The sequence below is a fragment of the Fusarium falciforme genome, chromosome 2 (assembly GCF_026873545.1).
Source record: "Fusarium falciforme chromosome 2, complete sequence".
Lineage (NCBI taxonomy): Eukaryota > Fungi > Ascomycota > Sordariomycetes > Hypocreales > Nectriaceae > Fusarium > Fusarium falciforme.
In genome coordinates, this window is record NC_070545.1 from 1,048,716 (window position 1) to 1,061,619 (window position 12,904).

Here is a 12,904-nt window from a genome sequence, read left to right on the forward strand (position 1 = left end):
CATGAGCCCTCATCTCCGTGATATGCTTGTTATAGTACTCCGAGTGCTCTATTAGGTCCATAAGTATGCCTTGTAGGGCCGGTCCAACGATGCAAGATACGAAAACTCCAATCATATCTTCCAGCCTCGGTCGATATGCTGAGTGCGGTTGCGGCCATTCCGAAAGCAAGGAGCTGTGCCATACACTCATCTCCTTAATATGCTTGATATTTATTGCAATCCGAGTGCTCCGTCTGGAAAAATTCTTTCCAGCAACCCTTGCGACGATCAGGACGTCCTAATCCTAACCAGCGCCAGCCATAAGTCGGTAGTTGAGAGCACGTCCATAACGGCCCTTCCGAGATAGGAGTTGCAAAAGTCCTTTCAACGCGACGCTCCATTGATGCCATTGGATCGTCCGTAAAAATAGGATAAGACCAAGGCTGAGTCAAGTTGCCATGACGGCTGTGGTCATGAGTTCGCTGTTTATATTGCTGCCGCATTCAAGTGCGATGGATCGAACATATCTTAAACAATGCCACCCTCAAAACCCAACGACAGTCAAAGTCGGAAATTACTTGTCCTATTATAATTCGGATGATCTCATTGTCTAGATTAACCTACGTATTATCCGTTGTCACATATAACCTTAGAATGGGTGAGTGCATGAGCCAGATTTGCGATGTCATTGAATGGGACAACATTTCCCACCCCAAGTCTGCTCACCCACGGCAAATAAGGCACCAGTAAACCTCATACGAGAATCTTTCACTTTTTAATTTCAAATTTAATGTAATTGTCACAAGTTTTAGGTCGGGAAATGGCCAGCCTCTGTCTGGATTTTGGACCCTTTTACCACCCCATTGCCTAAGGCGAAGCGCATGATGGGGATCCATGATGGAGAATTTCCTTCCCACTAATCAAGTTATGGCATAACTAGATTTAACAGGCACGCAAGGTCCGTAAAAGATCATGTACTCAATATATAGTTGTCGCAGCTTTGAACTTCAGCTGTCCCAATCGAGATATGCATCCCACCGTTTGTACAAGCCATACATTGGTCCGGATACCTGCTTTCCGTGTCATATAGTATATATTGTCAGTCTTTCGGTGGGCTGCGCTGTAATAGAAGTTATCGGCCTATGTGAGCCAAGTTGCCGCTGCACAATGCTCAGGAACAATGCGAAGGGATGGCACTCGGCCACCCTGAAAGGAAGGCGCCGGGAGACCTAGTGCCGTAGAACCTGGCGAACTTCCTGTTTTATGAAGGATTCACTAGTTACTTTATGCTCTTTCATTCTGTTGTCTTGGTCATTTAAGAGCTCCATATATCAGTTAACAACAGACCGGAAGAGGGAATCGTCCTTCTGAATGATCCACAAAGCCATTCAATTACCGAGAGAATCACTTCCAAGTTACACAATTAGAAAATATCTCTCTCGTTTAGGGCTTGGTTCTAGAAAATGGACACTTGTCATTCTCTTGAGTACCTCGACCGGATTTTCGTGAGGCCATTCCGTTGTTGACAGTCTCCGACCAAGAATCCAGGTCATTCCAGGTGACAGCATTATCTCCAATCGTTCATTGTATGCAGTTTTCCCTCTATGTTAGTACTTACCACGCTGGCTCAAAGCATGCCCTCGTTCTTGCTGGAATATGTACGAAGGGGAGGTGATCGAAGCGTCCAGGTTGCGTATCATACAGCCACCCACACGTTCCTCAATGCTATATTCGGTAGCAATTTCTTTGCCACCCTCCTATCAAAGAGCATGTACCTATCTGGCCTGGGCCATGGCTTCAGAATTCAACCATTGACTTCGCAGTGTAGTAGGATCTATGATATCTGCCAACCAAGCGCCAGCCATAGTTGAGTATTGGTCGACTGCGCACAAAAGCTACCAGAACTGAGATTCTTCTGTCTTTTACAGATCTCTCGCGAAACAGTGGAGTGGTATTATCCCAGGTCTCATGCGAGATACAAAGGTAGGAGTTGCCAGATACTTCGAAGCCAATGGCAACGGCATGCAGCGGTGATAACTTGAGCTTCTTATACTCCCTTGGACTTTCATAATACTGTACTCTTTATGCTTTCCGCCTCTCCATGACTGCCTTTACACTAACCCATCTATCATCAACTGGCTAAACCCAGTTGGTGTTGAAGTATGTTCCTCGATGCTCGGTCGCGTGCCGATCAAGAACATCCAAGTACTTCATTGTGCGCTACAGAACGACAGTTGAATCCATTCAACTTTCTTACTTCTGGTCAGTCGCAAGTCTCCGACGACCACGGTTATCACTTCAGCCACCGGAGTTGGCCGAGACCTCTAGCAGGCTTTGATCAAGCTGAAAACAGGCCATATGAGGCCACTTTGAGTCGCTTCATATACATCTCTTGCTTTCTTTTTATTGTCTTAACAGGCCCCACGCGAAGGTCCTGAATGTGGTGCTTCGTACATGCTTCATGGAGCTCAACAACGCAATCTCTGATGTTTTGATACACTATTCCAGTCTCGGTTTCAAGCTGTCTTTCTACCCCGTTTCCCGCATTGTTGAATTGCCATGAGAGATCGCCCAAGCTGTCAAAGCGCAACCCAGAGTGAAGTGGGCCCAAGCATATTATCGCGGCTACATCGGTTGGCAAGAATGCAGGTAAAAGCGAGGACTCGGATGAAACCATGTTTCAAGCTTATGAGCTCAGTGTTATCATCGTGGTGTTTAACAAAATCATGGATCCCCGAGAAGCTCAATTCGTCCCGATGTTTCACCTGCCAAGCCATGCTTCCAACATGCCTCAATGCACCACCAATTACGTCTTTTCAACATGCGTGTAAGTCTGGTAAACCTCAACATCCATAGGTTCCTCAATGTTTTTTGTCAAAGCCCATGAATAGAGGTCTTATGCATCGCCAAGGCGGTCACTATGACGCAATCTTCTCTCGGGTATCATCCAACAACCACAACAACCATCCCCATTCGAGAAGGTCCATGCTATCAAGTCACACAAAACGCATGGTGATATAGACCTCGGCGTCTCTTCGCAACCATACCTCGCTTGAGGGCTAATATCCTGCTGAGTACAACACTACATGCTCGCCTCTCCAGTCTCTACTCTCCACGTGTCAGGCGCTACTATCCAACACCGAGACATGAAGCGCATGGCTCGGTTGCATACCCATGTCTTTTGCGAGCTGCACACTTGTGAGACGAGTCTGGAGGAGCCACGAAGGATGGGAACGATCGGTGTGGCATGCAAAATATGTTTCACGACGTTGCTGGTGTGGAGTACAGCACTTATGTCCTCGTTTGCGATGATGGCCATCGTCGATGAGCTCTGGCTCGGGGTAGACTTGCAGAGCGCCTGCATGGTACGTCCGATATGTTTCGGCTTCTGGGATTCATGCAGAGGGGACATCTAGTCAGCTTTCCAACAGTCTCAGCTCGAATGCCCCCTCAAAATCTGATTTGTGGTCAGTAACTATGACGGCATAGCCGAGCCCATGAAAGCTGAGATGGTTATCAATCTACACATATCAGGACCCCAGGTCAAGGTCGCCATCTCGGCATTGAAGAACCGCCGTCTCGGAAGATATGCAGGGCAACCTTCCTCCAGTTACTCAAGGATGGTCTACTGAGAAACTGCAATCAGAGATCGAGGCATCACAGATGCAAGATGCCGCAGGCACGATCTGCACAACGTCAATTGAGAAAGATTCAGTGCTGACCCTGGAGTCGTCGAAAACTCCGCCCTTGACTGTTACACAGACATATTCCAGCCGCAGTATCACACTTGCTGGAACGCGCTCGCTGAACTCATTCGCGCAAGTGACCCGGTTTCTGACTTGTCATCACGGGGAGATTGAAGTGCCTGCAAGGTATCAGACTACCTTGTCAGTATCACGCCCGCATCCCCGAGAAGCCCGAAATACTTCGGCCGCGTGGGCCTCAACTCGTCCTGCAGCAAGGCAAGGTATGGGTGACGGGTTGCAACAGGAGAGTACGCTGCGGCTGACCGATTCTGGGGCCACGAATAGTTATGCATGCTTTCTTGGCGGTTATCTGGGTGTTTAGTGTAGTGATATAGCAGCTGAACCATCCCTACCATGATCTGACTGAGAGAGGATGGAGTGGGCGGTCGAAACATGGCCAACCAGCAAGCCAGCCGGCGTGTCGGCCGAGATTAGGCTGGACTAGAGGAGCGAGCCGGGTTGAAACGAGGCTGAGGGATAATATTGACACTGCCTCGTTTCATGTTGGTCCGTCCGGTGTTATGTTGTCTCGATAAACCATGAAAAGCGTTGCTTTTTTCCAAGCTTGGATGAGGACGAGCATCAAGACCCACTGCACCGTCGCCTGAGACGGACGTTATGTGCGTGAATATGTATGGATGTATCTTCGCAGCAGGTGCAGTCCCTAGGTACTGGGCAGTACAGCGACTAAGAATAGATCAGCCGGTAGAAGAGGCAGATGTAGTTTGTTTGACAAAGGGACCCTGAGGGATTCATGGTGATGATTGGTTTGGATGTCGACTCATCCATCCATCCGCCGTGATGGAGAAGCCAAGGGCCGAATACGCACTCTTTGGGCACAGCAGCGGCTACAATTGATGGAGGTACCGTACTTTTCCGGAACCAACAAGGGGATTTACCGCCCTTTCTGAACCCTGCACGTGTTGCTATCCAAGGCCACAGTATCACGACAATCAAATGTATCTTTTTTCCGCGGATTCTCGATTCTGCGAGCTTCTCCCACTCGTCATCCCAAGTGGAGCCTTCACGCAAGCTGATTGGCATTGTTCGTCATTCTGGCTTGCCCATGCCCCGCCGTCGATCTCATTGCCCCTCCACTGCGCCCTGGGATTGGAAGAGCTGACCCCGGCTCTGAAGCCATCCAACCACGCATCGCCGAGCTCTCAACACTCCTTCGTACCTTTTCAAGTCCTGGTCTGGTCTGGCTGTGATTCATTGTCCCTGCCTTCCCGATTCTGCTGCTCAGCTCTCCCCTTTACCCTTTCCCTTTAAAGGTCCACGTCCGTCTCCTCCCTTCCAACATGCGGTCTTTCTCTCTTGCATCCATCTCCCGCGCATCTCGCATCACCACCAGACTCAACTCCTTTGCACCTCAATCTCGCAACTTCTCCTTTACACAAGCAATCATGGGCGTTACCAAGACTACTCACCAGGAGGGCACTGGCCCTGTCGCTCAGAACGGCCAGACCGTCACCATTGAGTACACTGGCTACCTCAAGGACGAGTCCAAGCCCGACAACAAGGGCGCCAAGTAAGCACCCAGCCGGCCTTTTCATCATTGAAGCTTCGGCCATAGCTAACCTTTCCCTCTTCAGGTTCGACTCTTCCGTTGGCCGCGGCGACTTTGTCGTCAAGATTGGCGTTGGCCAGGTCATCAAGGGTACGCGAGCCCCATACCCGTCCTCCTCCGCCTTTCCGAGCAACTAGAGACAAGGCATTCGATGCTAACAAACTACGCTCCCCAGGTTGGGATGAGGGCGTCACCCAGATGCAGGTTGGCGAGAAGGCCACTCTTGACATCACTCCGTAAGCTCTCCTCCTCATACTTTGCGTCGCACGCAATTGCTAACAAGCTTCCTCCAGCGACTACGGTTATGGTGCTCGGTAAGCCCTCCAAGTCTCCCCTCTCGACCCGGCACAGACCAATCGTGCCCCCCGCTCCCCCAAGTGGCTCATTGTCGTCGCCGGAGCTCCGACCCTATTTACATCACCTTTGAACGAGCTTCACAGAAGGCGCATTAGCTAACACAACCACTACAGCGGCTTCCCCGGCCACATTCCCCCCAACTCCAGCCTCATCTTGTAAGTACAAATAGCTCGCCACAGCCAGTCGGACATGCTACTAATGTTGAATTCAGCGATGTCGAGCTCAAGAAGGTCCAATAAATGCACCAATTGTCGCCGTCGCTGTCGGTCGCCTTCGGCAACTGGGGATTTGAACGGATCTGCCAGCTCAACGAACCTACGACTAGCCCACTGCTCATTATACCCAGAGATACCTAGTATTGGGCGCAGTTCGATCCGGGTAGCTTCTACACCGCTATCGTAACTATGCGAACGGCTAAATAAAGAACAATCGATGCCTGCCCTTATTTCATGTTGCAGTGATTAACTTTTGCTCATCCTTGTCTTGCTTCTTGCGTCTGGATAGAGCTCCACTCGAGTCAGAGGTAGCCCAAACTTTGGGCGTATCCGTATTGACTGCTGCAACTGTAAACGCCTCATGTCATGACTGCTCGTTCACCTCCTTTGTAATACTGTAACCTGGGCATTTATCATTCATCCATGAGTGCTCATGATCTTGAGCTGCAGTAAAGATGCATGGCGTGCCCCGCGAAATGCTTTGACCCCGCCAACGAGGACCAAGCACTGTACCTCACCAAAGCAGGGCTCAGCTCACCCCAGACTGGACTGGCGCTGACAAAAGCAGTCGGCGTCCACCACCATCAACAACCTTTTTGGATTACTGTGCATAGACCATACCAAGCCGGATGAGGTCAATAGAATCCAACAGAATCTTGGTGCAGGTACAGGTGGCCAGTTTTGTCGAGTCTTGACCCATGCCTTGGAGGGGCCCGAGCCCACCAAAGCTCCAGGGAATCATCCTTTCACTGGCCGCGGGGCAACCAGCTGGTGTGTGCCTGGCCTGTCACCCCACCCCACTCACTCCAAGTCATGTTGCCCCTCATCCTCACCCTTCATCGGCTTTCTTGTTCGCTTATGTAAGGCACCAGCTCGATTACCCGCTTCCAGCACGCGCCAGCTCATGCCTCATGCCGCACTCACACTGTCTGCGCTAAGCTCCCTCGGGCCATTACCTCATCAACCGTCCACTACGCGCTCACAGCCTCAGTCTTCTCTTCTACCTGACTCCGTGGCAGGAAATCTTGTCTCTCACAAACCACCGATTTCCATACCAACGTACACATTTTCTTATCACCGCTAACGTCTGCGACGAGCATCGAAATCGCCCGCAGATACATCCATCTCTCGTCCCTCTTCCGTCTGCCCCTTACTGTCAACCTTTTGCTCGGCGGGGTTGAGCTCTGCCTGGTGCTGGATCACCTTCGCAACCGCCCGGTTTACCACCTTCAACATAGCGTCTGAAGCAGACAAGCTGGGGAAGCGAAAGCTCTCCAACGGGGAGTCACCTACCCATAAGCGCACCATGGTTGTGAGTACATCCTGTCCGGGCTTGCCCTTTCCAAGGCCGCAACTTCATGACGCCTCGGATCATGCTGCGTGCGGGCAGAAGGCCCATTCCCACCTGCACGCTTCCGACCCGTTGGCGCAAGCTCAACATGACTAAAGCTGACCCTTGCTCGACTTCTAGGACCAAAAGCTGCCCGAGGTCGACCTCGCGACCCGGATGCAGGTCGACGAGTCCGTCGTCGGACACACCGAGATCGACGAGTCCCTCTACAGCCGACAGCTCTATGTTTTGGGCCACGAGGCCATGAAGCGCATGGGCGCTTCGAATGTGCTCATTGTCGGTCTGAAGGGTCTCGGTGTCGAGGTCGCCAAGAACATCGCCTTGGCGGGTGTCAAGAGTCTCACCCTCTACGACCCCGCTCCAGTTCAACTCGCCGACCTCTCCTCTCAGTTCTTCCTCACTCCCAGCGACGTCGGCAAGCCCAGAGACGAGGTCACCGTGCCCCGCGTTGCCGAGCTGAACGCCTACACTCCCGTCAAGGTCCACCAGTCTCCCGGCCTGGACGATAACTTCTCCCAGTTCGACAAGTACCAGGTCGTCGTCCTAACCAACGTTCCTATCCACCACCAGAAGGCCATCGGCGATTACTGCCACAGCAAGGGCATCTATGTCGTTATTGCCGACACCTTTGGTCTCTTCGGTTCCATTTTCTGCGATTTTGGCGATAAGTTCACTGTCATCGACCCTACTGGCGAGACTCCTCTTAGCGGTATCGTTGCTGGAGTCGATGAGGAGGGCTTGGTTTCTGCTTTGGACGAGACCCGACACGGTCTGGAAGATGGCGACTACGTGACATTCTCCGAGATTGAAGGCATGGAGGCTTTGAACGGCTGTGAGCCCCGCAAGATTACCGTCAAGGGCCCTTACACCTTCTCGATCGGCGACGTGTCCGGGCTCGGCCAGTATAAGCGGGGTGGCATGTACCAGCAGGTCAAGATGCCTAAGATCATCAACTTCAAGAGTTTCACCAATGCCCTGAAGGAGCCCGAGTTCCTCATCTCCGACTTTGCCAAGTTCGACCGCCCTCAACAGCTGCACCTTGGTTTCCAGGCTCTGCATGCCTTCCAGGTCTCGAAGGGGCGACTCCCCAACCCCATGGACGACGACGATGCGACCATTGTGTTGGGCGCCGCCAAGAAGTTTGCTGAGGAGGAGGGCCTGGAGCTTGAGCTAGACGAGAAGCTGCTGAAGGAGCTGAGCTACCAGGCTCTGGGCGACCTCAACCCCATGGCTGCTTACTTTGGTGGCATTACGGCTCAGGAGATCCTGAAGGCTGTTTCTGGCAAGTTCCAGCCCATCAACCAGTGGATGTACTTTGATTCTCTCGAGTCCCTGCCCACAAGCACTAAGCGTTCCCCCGAGCTTTGCAAGCCTATTGGTAGCCGTTACGATGGTCAGATCGCTGTCTTTGGAACTGAGTACCAGAAAAAGATCGCGAACCTGAAGCAATTCCTTGTCGGAGCTGGTGCTATCGGATGCGAGATGCTCAAGAACTGGGCCATGATCGGTCTTGGAACGGGCCCTGAGGGCAAGATCTGGGTGACTGACATGGACTCGATTGAGAGGAGCAACCTGAACCGACAGTTCCTCTTCCGTGCCGACGATGTTGGCCACATGAAGAGTGACTGTGCCGCCAAGGCGGTTCAGCGCATGAACCCCGACCTCGAAGGTCACATTGTAACGCTGAAGGAACGCGTTAGCCCCGATACCGAAAGCGTTTTCAATGAAGAGTTCTGGCGCAACCTCGATGGTGTTACCAATGCGCTCGACAACGTGGAGGCGCGAACATATGTGGATCGACGATGTGTCTTCTTCCAGAAGCCTCTTCTCGAGAGTGGTACTCTTGGAACCAAGGGCAACACACAGGTTGTCCTTCCCCACCTTACCGAATCCTACTCTTCCTCGCAGGACCCCCCTGAGAAGGAATTTCCTATGTGCACTATCCGATCCTTCCCCAACCGCATTGAGCACACCATCGCATGGTCCAAGGAGTACATGTTTGAGAAGCTCTTTGTCAAGGCTCCCCAGACTGTCAACCTGTACTTGACCCAGCCCAACTTCTTGGAGTCTACTCTGAAGCAGGGAGGCAACCAGAAGGAGACACTCGAGACGATCCGCAACTACCTCACAACCGAGCGGCCACGAACTTTCGAGGACTGTATCGCCTGGGCCCGTCGACTCTTTGAGACCGAGTTCGCCAACAAGATTCAGCAACTTCTGTACAACTTCCCCAAGGACTCCGAGACATCGTCTGGAACACCCTTCTGGTCTGGTCCCAAGCGTGCTCCGGATGCGCTCAAGTTTGATCCCAACAACCCGACACACTTTGGGTTCATCGTGGCCGCTGCCAACCTCCACGCCTTCAACTACGACATCAAGTCGCCTGGAACTGACAGGTCCATCTACCTCCGGGAACTGGACAATGTCATTGTGCCCGATTTCACCCCCGACTCGAGCGTGAAGATTCAGGCGGATGATAAGGAGCCCGAGCCCGTAAGCAACTACACTGCCCCTGGAAGATGAGGAACTAATGGGATCTAGGAACCGGAGGCAAGCAGCTTCGACGACAACGATGAGCTGGATAAGCTGACGGCTAGCCTGCCCGCACCCAACACCCTGTCCGGCTTCCAGCTGGTGCCTGTGGATTTTGAGAAGGACGACGACTCGAACCACCACATCGACTTTATTACTGCTTGCAGTAACTTGAGAGCGGAGAACTACAAGATCGAGCCCGCTGATCGCCACAAGACGAAGTTCATTGCTGGCAAGATCATTCCCGCCATTGCCACTACAACGGCCCTGGTCACCGGCCTGGTGGTCCTGGAGCTGTTCAAGATCATTGATGGCAAGGACGATATCGAGCAGTACAAGAACGGTTTCATCAACCTGGCTCTGCCCTTCTTTGGCTTCAGTGAGCCCATCGCCAGTCCCAAGGTGGTGTACAAGGGACCTGAGGGTGACGTGACACTGGACAAGATTTGGGATCGATTCGAGATTGAGGATATTACTCTGAGGGAGCTTTTGGATACCTTCAAGGAGAAGGGACTGAGCATCAGCATGCTCAGCTCAGGAGTCAGCCTTCTGTATGCCTCCTTCTTCCCTCCCGCCAAGTTGAAGGAGCGATATGAGATGAAGCTGAGCAAGCTTGTGGAGACTATCTCGAAGAAGCCTATCCCTGAGCATCAGAAGGAGGTCATCTTTGAGATTGTAGCGGAGGATCTTGCCGAGGAGGACGTGGAGGTCCCCTACATCAAGGTCAAGATTGCATAAGTCAGATGAGAATGTTATGTCGGTCATTCAGATATGTAAGGAAGCGATAGAAGGAACAGAGTGCGAAAGAGCACACGAATAAAGGATGAGCGAATTACTAAAGATAGATGAAATCCATTATGCTTGATGTGACTATGAAGGTGTTGCATCGCTTTGAACATGCTGTTTACGCTGGCCGGGATGGTGTAGTGATGCCTCATGGCATTGAGTGAACGGAATGCGGGGTAGCCGAGACAACCTTACTCAGGGACTCCAGAGAGGTACAGGTACAGTTTGGAAGACAAGATCTTGTGAAGAAAGACGTGTTTGAGGCCAATAGCCGGGCGTGCATACAACAGTTTTTTACCTAGCTTCACATCCAAGTGGTTTACGAAGGCTCATGTCATGATGAATGGGCAGCTTATCAAGACAAGACAGCGAATTAACTAAGCGGCACGCAGGCGAGTGGGGGCGACCCATTACGCCACGATTATGAAATCGGAGACGCACAGCTCTAGGAAGGGATAGCTCGACCAGCAGGGAGCTCTCGAAAGAACCAACAGATTGTAAGGCTGGGCTCTGCCTGCGTGAAGTAGTTAGGCCGCACATGGTGAGGGGCTGGCTGCTGAGCAAGTCTTAGTGAGCAAGGGTGATGCAGCGTTTTTGCTTGAGAGAGGAGGGGTCAAGTATAAAGAGGTTGCTTGTCGCCGTCATTAATCGAGCTTGGTTCCGCTTTGTGAAATGTCGATGCAAGCATTGAGGATTCGAGCATTTGGAGCTTGGAACCAGAACCTACTTTTGAAGCAGAAGCAGCAGTCTGTAAGATCTTTGACGCATCTTGCGAATTCGGTGAAGCCATCGCCGACAACAGCACCCAAGTTTAGCATCCAGTTTTCAAATCAGACCAGAATGGTTAGTTGATGCTCGTATTTGTTCTTGGTTACGATTTGCTAACACAATCATAGGCAAGCACCGAGTCGAAGGTCACCGACTGGGTGAAACCCGGCGACAAGTCTGGAGAGTTTAAGCGTCAAGTCAGTTCATTCCGCGACTGGATCTCTCGAGAGCCCGGCGCCCAGTACCCCCCCGAGAAGGGCCGCTACCACCTCTACGTGAGCTACGCATGCCCGTGGGCGTGCCGCACCCTCATCGCCCGACGCCTCAAGGGTCTTGAGGACATCATCTCCTTCTCTGTGGTGCACTGGCACCTTGGACAGGGCGGCTGGCGCTTTGTGACCAAGGAGGATGGTGATGTTCCTGGAGAGAATGTTGTGCCTGACCCGATTGAGGGCCATGAGGCTTTCACGCACCTGAAGGAGGTGTACTTTGAGAGTGAGAAGGATTATCAGGGACGATTCACTGTGCCGGTGCTGTACGACAAGAAGACCAAGAGGATTGTGAGCAACGAGAGCAGTGAGATTCTGCGCATGTTTGGCACTGAGGTAAGTTGCTTGCTCTCTCGTAATCCGACCTGATCACTAACACACAGGCAGTTCGATGACCTCCTGGACGAGGAGCACAAGGCCATCCAGCTGTACCCCGAGAACCTGCAGAAGCAGATTGAGGAGACGCACGAGTGGACGTACGACCTCATCAACAACGGCGTGTACAAGTCTGGCTTTGCCACGACGAGCGAGGCGTACGAGCGCAACGTGGTGGCGCTCTTTGAGGCGCTGGACCGCGCCGAGAAGCATCTCGCATCGCAGGAAGGCCCATACTACTTTGGAGCCAACATCACCGAAGCCGACATTAGACTGTGAGTTTTTCGTTCTTTCTCCCAACTCGTTGTATATCCTAACACCCTTCAGGTTCGTCACCATCATCCGCTTCGACCCTGTTTACGTGCAGCACTTCAAGTGCAACATCCGCGACATCCGCTCCGGGTACCCGGCACTGCACCGGTGGATGCGCAACCTATACTGGAACGTCCCTGCGTTCAAGGAGACGACGCAGTTTGAGCACATCAAGTGGCACTACACGAGGAGCCACACCCAGATCAATCCCTTTGCGATCACTCCCGTCGGCCCGCTGCCGCACATCCTGCCGCTAGACGAGGAGGTTGTGGCTGTTGGGGCGGCTCTGCAGAAGTAGATGATCTATAGATGCTGAAATGAAACTTGAATTTGAATGAAGATGAGGATTTGATCCAGGCTTGTCTTGTTCGCTTGTCTTTATTTTGGGCGATGTGTCAGTTTTCAAGATTGTTGGCGTCTTGCTCGTACTGAAAACAGTTTGATCAGATCAACAAGGGATTTGACATTGGATGCCACTAAGAAACCATGGATATCAGTAAATCCTTATCCGTATCTTGTAATTGTACAGTATTGAATAGCAGTCCGAGAGTAAGAGAGAGGGATCACAAAATGGTATCCTCATAGAACCCCTTGAAACGAATTATTCGATCCTTACGCCGGAGTGATCTAGGAATGTGGGCCAA

At 52.0% G+C, this 12,904-nt stretch overlaps 3 protein-coding genes across 3 annotated transcripts; all 3 read left to right on the forward strand.

Moving 5' to 3' along the window:
- Nucleotides 1-5,026: 5,026 nt before the first annotated feature.
- NCS54_00228000 (Peptidylprolyl isomerase) lies at nucleotides 5,027-5,891 on the forward strand (the record flags this gene model as incomplete). Its single annotated transcript, XM_053147882.1, has 6 exons — nucleotides 5,027-5,256; nucleotides 5,321-5,385; nucleotides 5,471-5,531; nucleotides 5,589-5,609; nucleotides 5,766-5,807; nucleotides 5,864-5,891. The coding sequence occupies 6 exons, from the start codon at nucleotides 5,027-5,029 to the stop codon at nucleotides 5,889-5,891; spliced, it is 447 nt and encodes a 148-aa protein (XP_053003857.1).
- Nucleotides 5,892-7,173: 1,282 nt separating this feature from the next.
- NCS54_00228100 (Hypothetical protein) lies at nucleotides 7,174-10,488 on the forward strand (the record flags this gene model as incomplete). The annotated part of the gene is made up of 3 exons (XM_053147883.1): nucleotides 7,174-7,179; nucleotides 7,339-9,711; nucleotides 9,760-10,488. The coding sequence occupies 3 exons, from the start codon at nucleotides 7,174-7,176 to the stop codon at nucleotides 10,486-10,488; spliced, it is 3,108 nt and encodes a 1,035-aa protein (XP_053003858.1).
- Nucleotides 10,489-11,208: 720 nt separating this feature from the next.
- NCS54_00228200 (GST C-terminal domain-containing protein) lies at nucleotides 11,209-12,558 on the forward strand (the record flags this gene model as incomplete). The annotated part of the gene is made up of 4 exons (XM_053147884.1): nucleotides 11,209-11,379; nucleotides 11,433-11,909; nucleotides 11,961-12,223; nucleotides 12,276-12,558. 4 exons carry the CDS (start codon nucleotides 11,209-11,211, stop codon nucleotides 12,556-12,558), a joined length of 1,194 nt encoding a protein of 397 aa, XP_053003859.1.
- Nucleotides 12,559-12,904: the final 346 nt, after the last annotated feature.